Consider the following 13716-nt stretch of genomic DNA (forward strand, 5'->3'; position numbering starts at 1 on the left):
CTCATCCAAATGACATTATGGATATTAAGGGCGGCGAATGGTGTGGGGGAGAAACTTTTAAATTACCCAGTAATAATAAGTTGTAGAATTTGTTTGCCATAGTCTGTGAGGCGCGCGCGGTGTGCTTGGAATTGAGAAGAGGAGAGCATCAAACCGTATAAAATTGGATTGTGAGTGAACTTTATTATTTAATTCACTGTGCGTGAGAGACAGTTTTCTCTGGGCGCAACTTTTACCTTTTTTTCCCGCCCACCTGCCAACTTCAATTTCTTCCCCCCAAAAAAAAACCGACTTTTAGCGCACACTTAGACATTTGCGAGATGTTTAAATTTCCACCAACGACCACTTGAATGTAAATATATGTCATTTTTGTGTAATTATTCATGCAATCTTCACACTCACATTTCGCGTGGATACACAAGCATATACATACATATCAATGCGTTGTATATGGGTGAAAATCATTGAAGCGGGAGGGGTGAAATCAAAGAAAAACCCCGCAGGATTCCATCTTCGCCAACGGAAGTGGGGCATCAAAGGAATACAAGATGGTTTCCTTTGCCACCCCCTAATGCATGTTCTTTCATATTGTATGACATTTCACACACATTATACGGTCCTCCCATCGCCCACAGTGCTGAAAAATCCAGAGCGGAAAAGTCTCGTTTGAAATAAAAGCTAAATGCTTTTGTGTTGGCATGTTTGTTAACTTTCTACATGTGCTGCATGATGGGGGAAAAGTCCAAAATTTAATAATATAGCTGTAACCGGGGGAGTGTGTGTGTTGAACAGATTCTGTGCTGTGCACTGAGAGGAAAAGGATCCTAACATCCTTCAGAATTCTCCAAGAAACTCCATGGAAAAATTCATTATTTCAGAAATCGGACAAACACCGGACGTGTCCATGAAAATAATAATAATGTCCATGAATATATTGATGAAAAATTAATTGAAAATCTGTTGTTTTCTGTCCTTTCCGTCCTTGCTAGAAGTTTGACGAATGTTTCCCTCGGATTCCCACAGAAAAAATCAGGTGAAAATCCATTGAGCGTAGTTCTATAAAAGTCTCTTATATAAATTTAAGAGGTGAGGAAAGACACTGGACAGTCCGACAAAAATCCGGAGGACTTATCGGACTGTGGCGATTTTTACTGGGATTTGTTTGTTCTCATTTTCAAACCAACAGCACTTCCTCTCAGTGTCTCAAGTTCAACCACCAGTGGGAGATTGTGTGACGAAAGTTGCAAAACAAGTGTTTGGAGAGACCATTTCAGTATTTAAGAGCTTTTTCCACATTGTATGTTTCTTTTGGGTTGTGAAACCCAATGAGTTTTGCCAAAGTGCCGTGCGGCATCGCAAAACTTTCCACCCACTCCCACGCCGTCTTTGGCTTTCTCTCCTCAACAACCAATTTGAGGGTGAAATTTAATTAAGCAATTAATTCGATTTAATATGAGATCAAGTTCACCATCGTCACTTTAGTCAAAGCATGGGGAATTTGAGGGCATCAAGTATGCGAAAACTAATGCGGCATTTCAACGTGATCCGACGCCTCAACCCCAATCGCACTCTGGCATTTTAATTTAATACCAACCCCCCAGCTCAACGGGTGTAATTTCGACACGATGAATGCGAAACACAATTATTCTGTGTTAACTGGCTCATTGTTCCAACGGTAATTCAATCATTCACTCCCGGGGACGTCGCCCCAATTTACACCCCATCCCGGAACATGAGGATTACGGCTTCTCTTCCTCACATTTCGCCATTTACACGTGCAACTTCTTCGGCGATGCCAATTCATATGTGTTATATCTCACTGGTGGAATTGAAGAAGGGGAATTGGGAACTATTCTAGATACAAATGAATTATCATATATACATTCTAACAATTATTCTATTAAGAAAAATAGATTTTTTGGATTAAATTACGAATTTAAGGTGTTAAAGTAACACATTCAGTGGTGCAAATTGGTTTAACACATGTTAACATGATTGCAAATCTCTTTTTAACACTTTAATATGATAAAACTTGTAACACAATCGACATTTTAACCCTTACATGTGTTATTGAGAATATAAAAAACTATTTTAAGCTACTATAACACATATTTGACATCCCTCTCAATCTTAGTGGGAATTGACACAAAATGAATCTGTTCTTCTAGGCTTCAAACAAAGCTTGATTTGTCATTCTTACGAGTGATATTGATTGCATTGCGAATTGTGTTAATTTCTGTGATAGTGAAATCTCTCATCTAGAATCTAGATCCATTCCAACTCCGGAATTTATGGTGTTAAATCCTTCTCACCACCCAGATCACGCAGAAATTCAAACCATCATTCTCATATCATGTGAATTGTTGATTTCTCACCCCTTCGCTACCGACGAACTCACCCCCGCATGGCTCAATCTCTTTGTGCCACTGCGATGGCCCCCCGCACACCCCCTGCGAACGGTGCTGGGATGCTGGGAGACATGCTGGGAAATCGGATGTAAAAATTTCCGAGTTACAAGCAGAGTGAATGGGAGACGACGGGGATTTATGGGGTGAGAGAGACGAGGGTGGCCACCGAGGCAGGAATTACATGGCGACCGAGTCGCTTTCTTGGCTGCTGCCCTCGCTTTTTTCGGCAAGTGCACGGCGACAGCGGCGGAAGTTGAAAATGCGGCGGTTGGGTGGCTTTTCTGCAAGTTTGAAAGAAGGGGTTGAAGATGTGCTCAGTCGAGCTGAAGATAAATCCCCTTTTGTGTGTGTGCGCCCCTCTTTTCATTGAGGACGCGCGCAACCCCCAAGCGATAGAGTCCCTGGAGTGGAAAAGCTTCCCCCATATATTCAAGTTTTTGACGAACCGAATTTCACCCATATTCTCCAATGGGCATTTCCATTCGTATAACTTTGCAACATTCACCTTTCGCAATCAATTCTGCCGGCGCACTTCTTCCAGAAAGTATATAATAATGGGCCAAGTCCAGTGAGCTTGAGTGGGGCTTTTCTCCCCATTTGGGGAGGAACTTTAATTAAATTTGTAGCATGTAATTCAAGTGAAGATGCGCCAACCCTTCAGAGATGCTCAATTCCATCGTGACTGAGATGTTGGTGGACGGGGGGCTTGAAAAGAGGGATTCAACAAGCCGTGATTTTTATTGAGTTTCTCCACTCAACTCAAAACAGAAATCCAAACGTGAATTCTCATGCTCTCTCATGCCAAAAAGTGATATTAAATTCTTTCACTCGCTCCATCTTTCACTGTCTGAATAAATATTGGAAATATCGATCTTCGCTGGGCGCAATAGAGATTGAATATCGACATCGAGGCGTAAAGAAAAAATTCAATTCAATGCGCGAGCTTTTAAAGCTTCTTCATGCACTTTTGTGTGACTTTGACTGTTTTTTCTTCTTTCAGGAGCCTTTGGCGTCACAATTCACGACATTAAAGTTCCCTCGACGTACATCTTGGATGAGGACAACGCCGAGCCTCTCGTCCTGGACTGCATCTACGATGTGAACCACCGGGAAACGGGCTTCGTCCTCAAGTGGCTCCTCAACGAGCAGTCAGTCTACCAGTGGATCCCGAGCGTGGGTCCTTTCGCTCTGCCGCTGCTGAAGAATCGCATCGATGCGTCGTACGAAGTGTCGCAAGACAGTCACCAGAAGCACCGGGCTCTGGCCATCGTGAAGCCCTCGTGGAACGTCACAGGCAACTACACGTGTTCTGTCCAGACCTTCCAGTCGTCCGATCGCAAGTCCGCCCACCTGCAAATAATTGGTGAGCATCCAGCGCTTTAACTGTGATTCGAAATCCTTAGAACGCCATTTTCGTCTTTGAGAAATACAATCGGAACTTCTTTATGCCTTTCAAGCTTTTCCACGCGGAAAGCTTCACTTTTGGGCTCAAATTTCCTCCTCTTCTGGCCAAGAACACGCCAGAAAATCAAAAAGTGTGATATTGTGAAAAATAAGACAATGTAAGCGTCCCCCACGCCAACTTTGCTGCCCTCTGGCGGCGATATGTAGATAAAACGATCGAATATTTAAATTAATTTGAAAATATTGAAATGTAAGTTAATTTACAAGGGGAAATCAACTCATTCAATCATTTTTTGTTTTTTTTCTATGATTTCTACTTAAATTTTTATTATTCTATACAAATTTTAATCGTCTCTTGATTGTGCTAAAAGAATATAATTCAATACTAGATTTTCTGGAAAAATTTAATTATTTGCTCAATTTTTAAACTTTAAAGGAATGTTCCAATTCTATTACCAAAATGTAAATTTTTACATGGTGATTATAGCACCGTATAAAATTCACTGCAGTGAGAAAGACAGGTGTAAGAGAATGTGTGCGAAGAAAAGTTTAATTTACTTTTCGTTCTTGCAGTTCCGGAGAAAAACTTTCAGCTGAAGCATCACTGCTGTGATGAGGACTCGACAGTGGACATCATCTGCAGCACTTCAGGGATTTATCCTGAGCCAAAGCTTGTGCTACTGTAAGTGTCCGCTGAAAGATCACACGGAGAATCTCTGAAAATTCCCGGGAAAATCTATTTCACCACCGAAATTCATGGGATACAAACTTTCCCGCCACACTATCAAAGGGGGAGATTTTAATTAAAACTCGAGTGTTGCCGGGAAAGTACTTCTTCTCCTCTAATTGCACTAATTAAAATACATCAAAAACCACTTTCAGCTTGAACGACAAGGCGGTTGGCAATCAGGTGGGAAATCGCTCCAAACCCGACGACGATGGACACTTTGAAGTGATCGTGAATGCACGCGTGCCACGCGAGAAGATGGATTCACCCACGACAATCAAGTGCATTCTCACGATTCCCGGCACAAATTACTCGCGCAAGAAGGAGTCAATCTTCTATGGTGAGTTCCATTTTGTACGTCATTTCAATCGAAGCCCTTTTACACACCATAAAAGACTAATCCTCATGCGTTTTCCGGGATTTTCCACTTGACGCCGCATCACTTCGTGCTCTGGAGGCTGAAATCAATTGAAATGGGCATCAGAAATTGCCGGAGATTTGTAGTTTGAAAGCTCTTTATCCTCCTTCCGTTCCAGGGATGCGTGTTTACTGAGGCCGGGTTGGGTGTCGCTCTCGAGAGCGTGTTATGTGAAAATGGGGCAATATTGTGGCAAAGACAAGATATACATACATCAGGGGCGGACAATTGGATATGTGCAAGGCAATTTATGTCAGAAAAGGAACCAAAATTGAATTTATAAGTGCGAAAAAAGGCTTTCAAGAGAGTCATTGAACTCTCTGTGATGTGTTTTCTTTTATATTATTGCTATAGAAAGCCTTTGAATATCAAGACATCAATTGCAGAGGGCGCTGTCGTCGGAAACTTCATAAATATAGGTCGAATCTTCGATATATCGAGGGATCAGTAACGTTTTAGCGATTCAACCAGCAGCCATACTCACTCGCGCTCTCGCTTAACCTCTCGTGGATCACCCGCAAGTCTGCATTCGCTCTTAAGAATATTCCATCTCTGAGTGAGATTTCTCGCAAAAGTTATTCGCCTCTGAGTGCTATATTTTAGTTTAGTATTTGGCAGCAAATAATCCAGCCCACCGACGAGTGGGATTGTAATATAAATTGAGAGAAAACACATATGTGAGTGTATCCAAAATTTATCCATCACTTTGTCGGGGGGTTGCTGATGAGTGTGGATTTTGTAGCTGTTTCGATAGTTTATCACCCGCCAGCTGGAGTTTGCATTTCGCAAGGATGGCGGAGTCACAGACAAACAAACTAATCCGTCCATTTGCCTGTTGTCACTTGAGCGATATAGTCAGTTGTTGCTCCGCGCAAAGCAATAATCCTATTTTGAATAATACTGCTATGGTTTTGAGAGCATTATGAGCAAACTGAAAGGCTACCCACACTCATGTGTCTCTCTTTGATATTATACTTCCTTACGCCCCCCCCCCATCCATCAATGCTGACGCGAGAGAGCTTAGCTTGAGGAGGAATTGAATTCATGAGGTGATAGGAAAAAATAAAAAAAAAATAAAATGGGATGAAAAATGTGAGCTGGAAGGAAGACAGTCTGGCCAGCATTAAATTGCATCTGCAGGCGGAATTTTTGCAATTAAAATCCTACCACAGATGCAACGAATATTGTGAAAAATATAATTTAACGTGAGTGGACGGATGCAGTGCAATGTGAGAAGAGCAGCAATCTAGCTCAGGAATTCCTGTGGAATTGACTCAAATTGCATTTCAATGGCGCGAGTGTGTGGCTGGAATACGGAAAGGAATGTCGGCGGTGTAGATTATAAAATTATTCAGATTTAGACTTTTTTTTTCGTAATAATATTCAGCGCAACAGAAAATTACTTTACTTTGTAACTCTTTTCGTCTCTATTTTTTTTTATTTTTGTGTCTACCATTCTTCGCTCAGGAATAATTGTTAATTGGATTTTTTTTTGTTATAAAATTCCTTCAAATTGAAAATTCCACGAGCATCGCGGCAAAGTCTCTTCACTTCAATTAAGTGGAAAAATGCAGGGTAGAAAATTAATGATTCTCGCGCTATTCAGCGTCCATTTGTAGTGCTTTTGGCAGGTTTTAAGCGCTTCAGGGACATTTTCATGCTGTGTATAAAGGATTTCTCACCCAAGGGGAGGATATTATGCAAGTTGCAAATTTTACAACAAATTTAGGCATTTTTAAAAGTTTTTTTTGCATAGGAAAATAGATTTTATTGCTTTTATAGGTTATGTTATTGATTTAAAACAGATAAAATTGTGTTTAAACTTAAACTGGGAGTATTTCTCTACTTCTAGGTGCAATTGAGGAATTTTGTTTGTTGAAAAACATTATATTTAGTGTGAAAAATCCTTAAAAGTCACTCATAACCTCAAAAATGTCATTTGAATATAGAAGAATGACTACTTTCTTAGTCTCATTCTTAGAATAATTGAGATATTCGTTAAATTTATTCATTTTTCAAGCTTAAAAAGAATTAAATTAGTTCAAGAAGGGTTTTTTTTGGTCAAATTCATGACCTCACAATTTGGTTAGAATTTTTCTAAAGCATTTTCCGAAGGAAAAACTAGAAAATGTCAAATATGAGTGTGAGAAATGGTTGAAAAGGTCTAAAAAGTGATGGAAAATACCTATGAAAAGACGTTCGGAAGTGTTTGTACAGATTCAAAGCATACTATCTCCCCCTTGTTTTTGCCTTGTCAATCTGTCGCTCTCTTTTTCCCTGCATTCCATCATACTTGCCCGGAAAGAGCCGTGATTTTCAGTGGGTCCGAAGCGTTTACAGTGGAAAATCCTCACGATTCATGTTTGCTATGGTGTGTGTGTGTGTGTGTGAAAATGCCCGCCTCCCACTAACATCATTCACATTCCAGACAGACTAACTTTTGTGCCAACAGCAATGCCTCTGGATGAGGATACAACTGCTATGTTCCGCTTAAAAGTTGCTCATGGTAAGAAAGCTCCTCCATCATCTCTGCACTAATCATTGTGGATTCACACTGAATACCAACACTCTTTTTTACCCACCTGTCTCACCTCAATTTCCCTCCTCAACTCTCAACACAGGCAGTGGATCGATGAATGGCGCGAGCATCCTTGCTGGAGTCCTTCCATTGCTGGCACTTCTTCTGCACTGGACGTAATTGATGTCTGGGCGTCAGCCACCAAAGAAAAAGGGTTGGGAGACATTTTATAAATGATTGTATTAGTTCAATGCCTTATCATACTAACTGAGAGAAGATCTCTCTCTCTCTCTCTCTCTCTCTTTCTCGCTTCATCCTGGGGTAAATCTTGCCATTTATTCAAGCTTATAGAATGCTTTTTACAATTGCTTAATTTATTTGATGACTTCAAACTCCACTTAATAATGCACATTTAGGAGTCTCTCTCTTCTCCACAATTGATCCATTATTTATTACTTGGCACAACAATTTCCCACCCCCAAAAGTACATGCTATAAATATTGAGCAGCAGTGTCACTGCATGTAGAGTGCAATATATTAGCACTTAAGAGGATTTCGGGCTGCAAACTTCCGCGCAAACCTCAAGCTTCTGGCATCATTTTGAGTGTATGTCGAGAGTCAATATCTTCATGGGGGGTTGGGCACAATCACACCCCCTTTCCACTAGACACTGGCAAGCTCTGCTGTAGTCACGGTGAAAGTATAAATTGCACAGGAGGCAAGAGAGAGAGAGAGAGAGAGAGAGAGGGTGGAAAAAGTGTAAATCATTAACTCTAATGAAGCAAAGAGGATTGTAGTGAATTAATGTGTAAATACATAGTGTTTGTATTGGAAAAATGCTCATGGCCCAGAGAGAAAGAGGGGAGCTAATGACCACAAGTCGCTGCAGCGAGTGCAAGGCTGATGTAATTAAATATTTCTTGTGCAAGTGTTGGAGACTATTCAGGCGATTTAATTAGCTGGACTTTTATTCACACCACCGAGAGAGAGAGAGACGCGCCCAAACCACCCCCAAAGCGAAATGATGCAGCCTTGCAGTCAGGGAAGCTGTAGCAAAAACACCCCATGCCAAAGAGGGCGAGAAGTGCTGAAAATATTAACTTTCCACACACACATACGTGCCCAATAAATTCACACAGAAACCAAACAGATTTCGCGCCACTATGTTTATGTACAAAGTCATTAATGTGTAAATTAATTTCTGTAAGTTTCAATAAAGAAAATCACTGCACTATTTTACTGGTCGCCTGATGAATTCACATCCGATTTCCGTATGGCTTTAACACATGATCGAGTCGCAATTGCACATGAAGCAGCATTGGAAATTATGCAGAACATTACAGAGAAAGAGAGAGAGAGAGACAACCTGAGTGACAAGGTAAGCATATTATTATTTAATAGAAATTACCAAGGGGAAAATCACTAGTCGATTATTGAGGAATCCAAGGAATCATAATGGTCTCAATCAAATATTTATTTGTACTTTGAATGTAAGAAATAAATAATTTAAATAAATCTAATAAGAAAATGATTATTTTCCATCGAGTTACTGCAATATAATCAAAAATGCAATATTCTCGGCTAAATATTCGATTATTTTCTCCACATATGGCCACTAGAGGGCATCAACGTTGGTGTGGGGGACGCAATTGATTTTCCCCTTGTAAATTTCACTGAAATTCTCTGAAAATCATTAAATTATTTGATAAACAATTGTTTTGTCTGATAATATGATTGACTATACGTAGGTATAATGACTATTATTATTATTGTTGTAGAGAAAGGAAAATTGTGTTTTGAATTTCCATGAAGAACAATTTAAAAAGGCTTTCCAATAAAGCACATTTAAGCAATAAGTGATTCACTCATTAATTAATTGTGTACCTGAAATTTGCATCTCTGGACCTTTTTGAATTGTGGGCGCAAATTGCTATTGATCCATTTCACATAGGATGCATTTTGGCAATCATATTATTCCAATTTTAATAAATGCTCTCATAATTTGCATATTAATACGATGGGTTTCGGGGTTCTTTCATTATTGTGCACTCAGCAATTATTATTTCAATGTACATTCAAATTGCAATGCCGATGAAATAGTGGAGATACTTAAGCCTTCGTGATTAATGGAAAAGGTTCTGTAATGCGCTTTTGAAGCTATGAAAAATGCTTTTAGCACCGAAGAATATCTCTGTCTCTCTCTCTTAGTGAATGGCGAAGCATTAATCAGTTGTGCTTTCTGTATTGGCTCTGCCTCACGTCGTCTTGGCTTTGAGACTTTGCGAGGGTGGTTGAGTATAAAAAGTGCCCAGGAGTAGCAAATGAGTTTTACCATGTTGTTGATTCTTTGCCAATATCTTTTCACTGGGAGACGATGTTGCGGTTGCAACTCTCATACCCAATCTGGAATATATATATACTATGGATGACTTCTCAAGCTCATTTTCTCCACTATCCTCTTAATAAAGTTGTTTGCCGGCAACGGAGACTTTTATTAACTTCCAGTGCGACTGCCTCAAGTTTCCACTGATTGGGGAAAATTACACTCTCTCTTTCTCTTCTGCCAGCACCTTTTCCATTCATCCATATGGCAACTGGCAGCGAATTTAATTGGATATCCAGGCGATAAACATGATCTTGTAGCTCTTATGGTGGATTTTAATTGAATTTTCAAACCCCATTTATCGCACTTATCGTCCGGTATTTGCATTTAATTAAATATCATGTCGCTCACTCATCCCTTCTGATCCTTTGATGAGAATGTAAAAATAGAATTTTGCTACTTCCCACCATATTATAGCATCGCATTCATATTAGCACAGGAAGACGAGCTGAAACTGTTGCAAAATCGATTTAAAAATCACTAAGAAATCACTGTTCTAAGAATTTATAGAGAAAGTTCCAATGAAAATGTGTTTTGGGGGTGTTCAAAATGGCGGACGGAATTTGATATCTCTAACTGTTTAAGGATTTTTCATCAGATTTCGTCATATTTGGCCTCTCTGATACCACTTTAGTCGATTTTGGCGAAATTGCGGTGTTGATTGATTACCCAGCACAAAGTAAAAAAAAAAAAATCTGACGAGAATTGCAAACAAGGCATCTCCATCACTAGCCAGCCAAAACCCTCCCCAATTTACTTACCATATGGATTAAGTGAAGACTATTACTTGGGAGATGGAATTGAATTCCCTTTTGCAAATGGCACAAAACTATACAGAGAGAGAGAGAGATGTGGAAAAGGTGACTCAGAAGGCCTCTGGGTGAGGGAAGAAATCAAATTGCGAATGTAAGTAACTTAGAGAGGAATTGTGGGTGGTGCGATGGGCGCCAAAAAAGCCTCACCCACACACAGGGACGAGAGTGCACAGATACAAAGCCCAATTACGCTGGCGGAGGTATTTTTTCTCCTCTGCCATGGGACGGTTTGAAGGGGAGCAGAAAAAAATCCCGAGCCGAGATGCCTCTGGGGTGCAGATTGGAGTGAAATTGAATTTCATCGCAGAGTGGAAGATTTTTCTCTGTTCTCGGATCCCTTTGATATTTTTCGGCGCATGCAATCTCTTCATTTCGCATGGCAATCATTTGGAAATTACTCCAGATATATATATATATACGAAGAGCCATGAGGACATTCAAATGCACCGAAGAGACACACACACACACACCATTTCGCATTCACTTCACACGAATGTGAAGAGTTTGGTTGACAATTTCCGACCAAGTCTTCATATGCTGGACTATAAACTGTCCCACTGAGGTTTTCTGATGCAGAGAGAGAGGGAAAAAAAGCACACACTATATAGACTCTCAGTTGGAATCTCTGTCATGGCGACAGGCGGAAGGAAAACGGCAAAAACACACGACCAACTTCCATCACCGATAAATACGCTCGCTCTCGCCATTCAGTCCATTTCATATAAATTGCACAGATGAATTTGTCCACTCTGATATGAATTTCCATTTTTTGCCCGCTCGCCTTGACCCTAATGCTCACCACAACTTGCCGAAATTACGCAGACAAGTCGTGATGGAGTCTGAAGGCTTTTGGGTTGAGCCATAATAGATTACGTGTTAGATCACTCCACGTTTATTATTAGAGAAGATTTTGCGATGTAATGAAGTTTTAAGGCAAAATGTGGCAATTCATACAAAAGGGGGCGGAGCGTACAAGTGGGAGGAGCTTTAACAGCATTAAGAACTGATTGTCTATCACGTCGTGCATCTCTTCTCTTCACAATGCTTCAAAGCACCTTTTTTTTCTTATCAAAATTGAAGTGTGAGAGACTTCAAAACTCTGACTTACCGTTTAGTGTCTATGCAGAATGTAATCAGCTTGTTAATTCCAGTGTTTGTCACACATGAACTTTCCTTCTGCATGGCAGCATTTCGGCACACCGACAATTAATATCGTGATAAAATGGAGAGTGTGTAGACCAAGGGTCGTGAGCACTCGCCTCAAATTCAATTTGCACTGAGGCATGTCATTTGCCTCACTATTGCTATAGTGAATTAATTAAGCGTGCAGCTTTCAAAGTCCCGCCTTTCCAGTCATTTATCTCCCACTTTCCACCATCCAGAGACAATCTCTCTTTTGGCGGAAACTTTCCAATTTCAGGCAGATGCATATAATTATTTCATTCCAATGATTTCACATGCAGACCTCTTTTTTCTCTCTATATCCTTTGGCTGAAAGTCTTCTCCATCAGGTGTGAGATTTGAGTTTTCTGCTTTTCCCCCCATGAAAAGCTTTTCTATGTTTCCTTTCTTTCAGAAATAGTATAGTGAATAATGCACAATTCAATCATGTATCTGAATTTTCTTCAACTTTCAGCTGATTTCAAATGCAAAATCACTCAAAATGAGTATAAAATGCACTTAAGGATTCCTTTCCTTTTCTTGTAATTTCACCATAGAGAAATAATGAGACCAAAACTCTTGTGACATTGCTGAGGTGAACTTTTGCCGTCTTGGCCTTTGATGATTGTTGTCAGAAAGTTTATGCCAAACAAGCGAGTCTTGCAAGCCAATGGGAAAGTCAAGGAAAAAACCCTTTTTTTGGTAAATACGTAACGTGCCTTTACCTCCTGACAGAATAGCAATAATTCCGGATGAAATTGCCCTCGGAGCACACGGAAATCCGTTTCACAGTTTATTTTCTTGGCATGTAGAAATTGACAAAATATTTTGTTGCTATTCCACACAGTCACGTTATATATTTCGTCCAATTTCACCCCTTCTCCCCCCCCCCCCCCGAAACACACCCAGCTTCATTCGCTTTCCTCTGGATGTTATTACTTGCAATTGATGTCGACATTTTTGCATTTGATTTATGTCACCTCGCGCGCGTCTTTCACCAGGAAAAATGCTCGGCAATGAATGTAAAACCACCCTGTAATCTCTGCTCTCACCCTCTGTGCAGACGGGGAAAAAATAAAGCTCACTTTATTGTATCTCTCCCCGTTTAGCATTGACGACACAATTCATGCTTTGCCAAGCGCTCATCCCGCGACGTGTGTCATTTTTTCCCCAATTTCAAGGCACTCTCGCTCGCTCACGATGGTATGTGCCGAGAAAGCCAAAAAGAGGGCCGCCCAGGATATTGCACACGGCGAGTGAAAATGGTCTGGCCAATTTTCCCCGTCCACGGAAAAAAAATCCGTCCACTTCATAAAAATGGAATTTGTGTTTCGATATTAATCTCCCTGTCTCGCTTGCACGGCGAATCCTTGGCGTGTGTTGTCAGCGCGCCCACATATGACTTTATATGAATCCTCCGGGGGGTGAGGGGAGAAATGCCAGACAAATTGGAGAGGCTCAATTTTAGGGGGTGCTTTTCACCAAACTGCCAAAGTGGTTTTCCACACTTGCTTGTGATGCGAAATTGAAGTTCAAGCATTATACGACATATTTCTCCAGACAATTTCAATGTATTTTCTTTCATTTGCTAGACTGGAAGTTGTTAGCAAAAAAATGAGGTTAAATGACAGATTTGTTCATTTAGAGAGAATTATGGTGAAATAATAAATCATATGGCAATTTAATTTACAAAATATTTAGTGGTTTTTAAAGTAAAATTTAATTGAACAAGTAAGCAAGAGACTATGAAGGATTTACGGAAAGCATTATGTGAAATTGAATGCATGAATGATGACTTTAATATTTAATTTAATTGGATTTTGTGTTCATTTTTCGTTCGCGATTTATTTCATCCCCGAAATCTCGTCATATGTTAATCCTT

General features: G+C 40.2%; 1 protein-coding gene across 2 annotated transcripts in view; it reads left to right on the forward strand.

Moving 5' to 3' along the window:
- The window catches only part of LOC132255655 (uncharacterized), a 21335-nt gene extending 12629 nt beyond the window's left edge, over positions 1-8706 (forward strand). Inside the window, exons 2-6 of one of the 2 annotated variants that reach the window (XM_059751765.1) lie at positions 3409-3771; positions 4386-4494; positions 4695-4879; positions 7386-7463; positions 7579-8706. In XM_059751765.1, the coding sequence (XP_059607748.1) occupies positions 3409-3771; positions 4386-4494; positions 4695-4879; positions 7386-7463; positions 7579-7655 (812 nt within the window). In that variant the 3' untranslated portion in view covers positions 7656-8706. The remainder of the gene's footprint in view (positions 1-3408; positions 3772-4385; positions 4495-4694; positions 4880-7385; positions 7464-7578) is intronic. The other variant, XM_059751766.1, reaches the window with a different exon arrangement.
- The last annotated feature ends 5010 nt before the right edge of the window (positions 8707-13716 follow it).

This window comes from Phlebotomus argentipes, unplaced genomic scaffold, assembly GCF_947086385.1.
Source record: "Phlebotomus argentipes unplaced genomic scaffold, Phlebotomus argentipes genome assembly contig_5, whole genome shotgun sequence".
In the NCBI taxonomy this organism is placed as follows: domain Eukaryota; kingdom Metazoa; phylum Arthropoda; class Insecta; order Diptera; family Psychodidae; genus Phlebotomus; species Phlebotomus argentipes.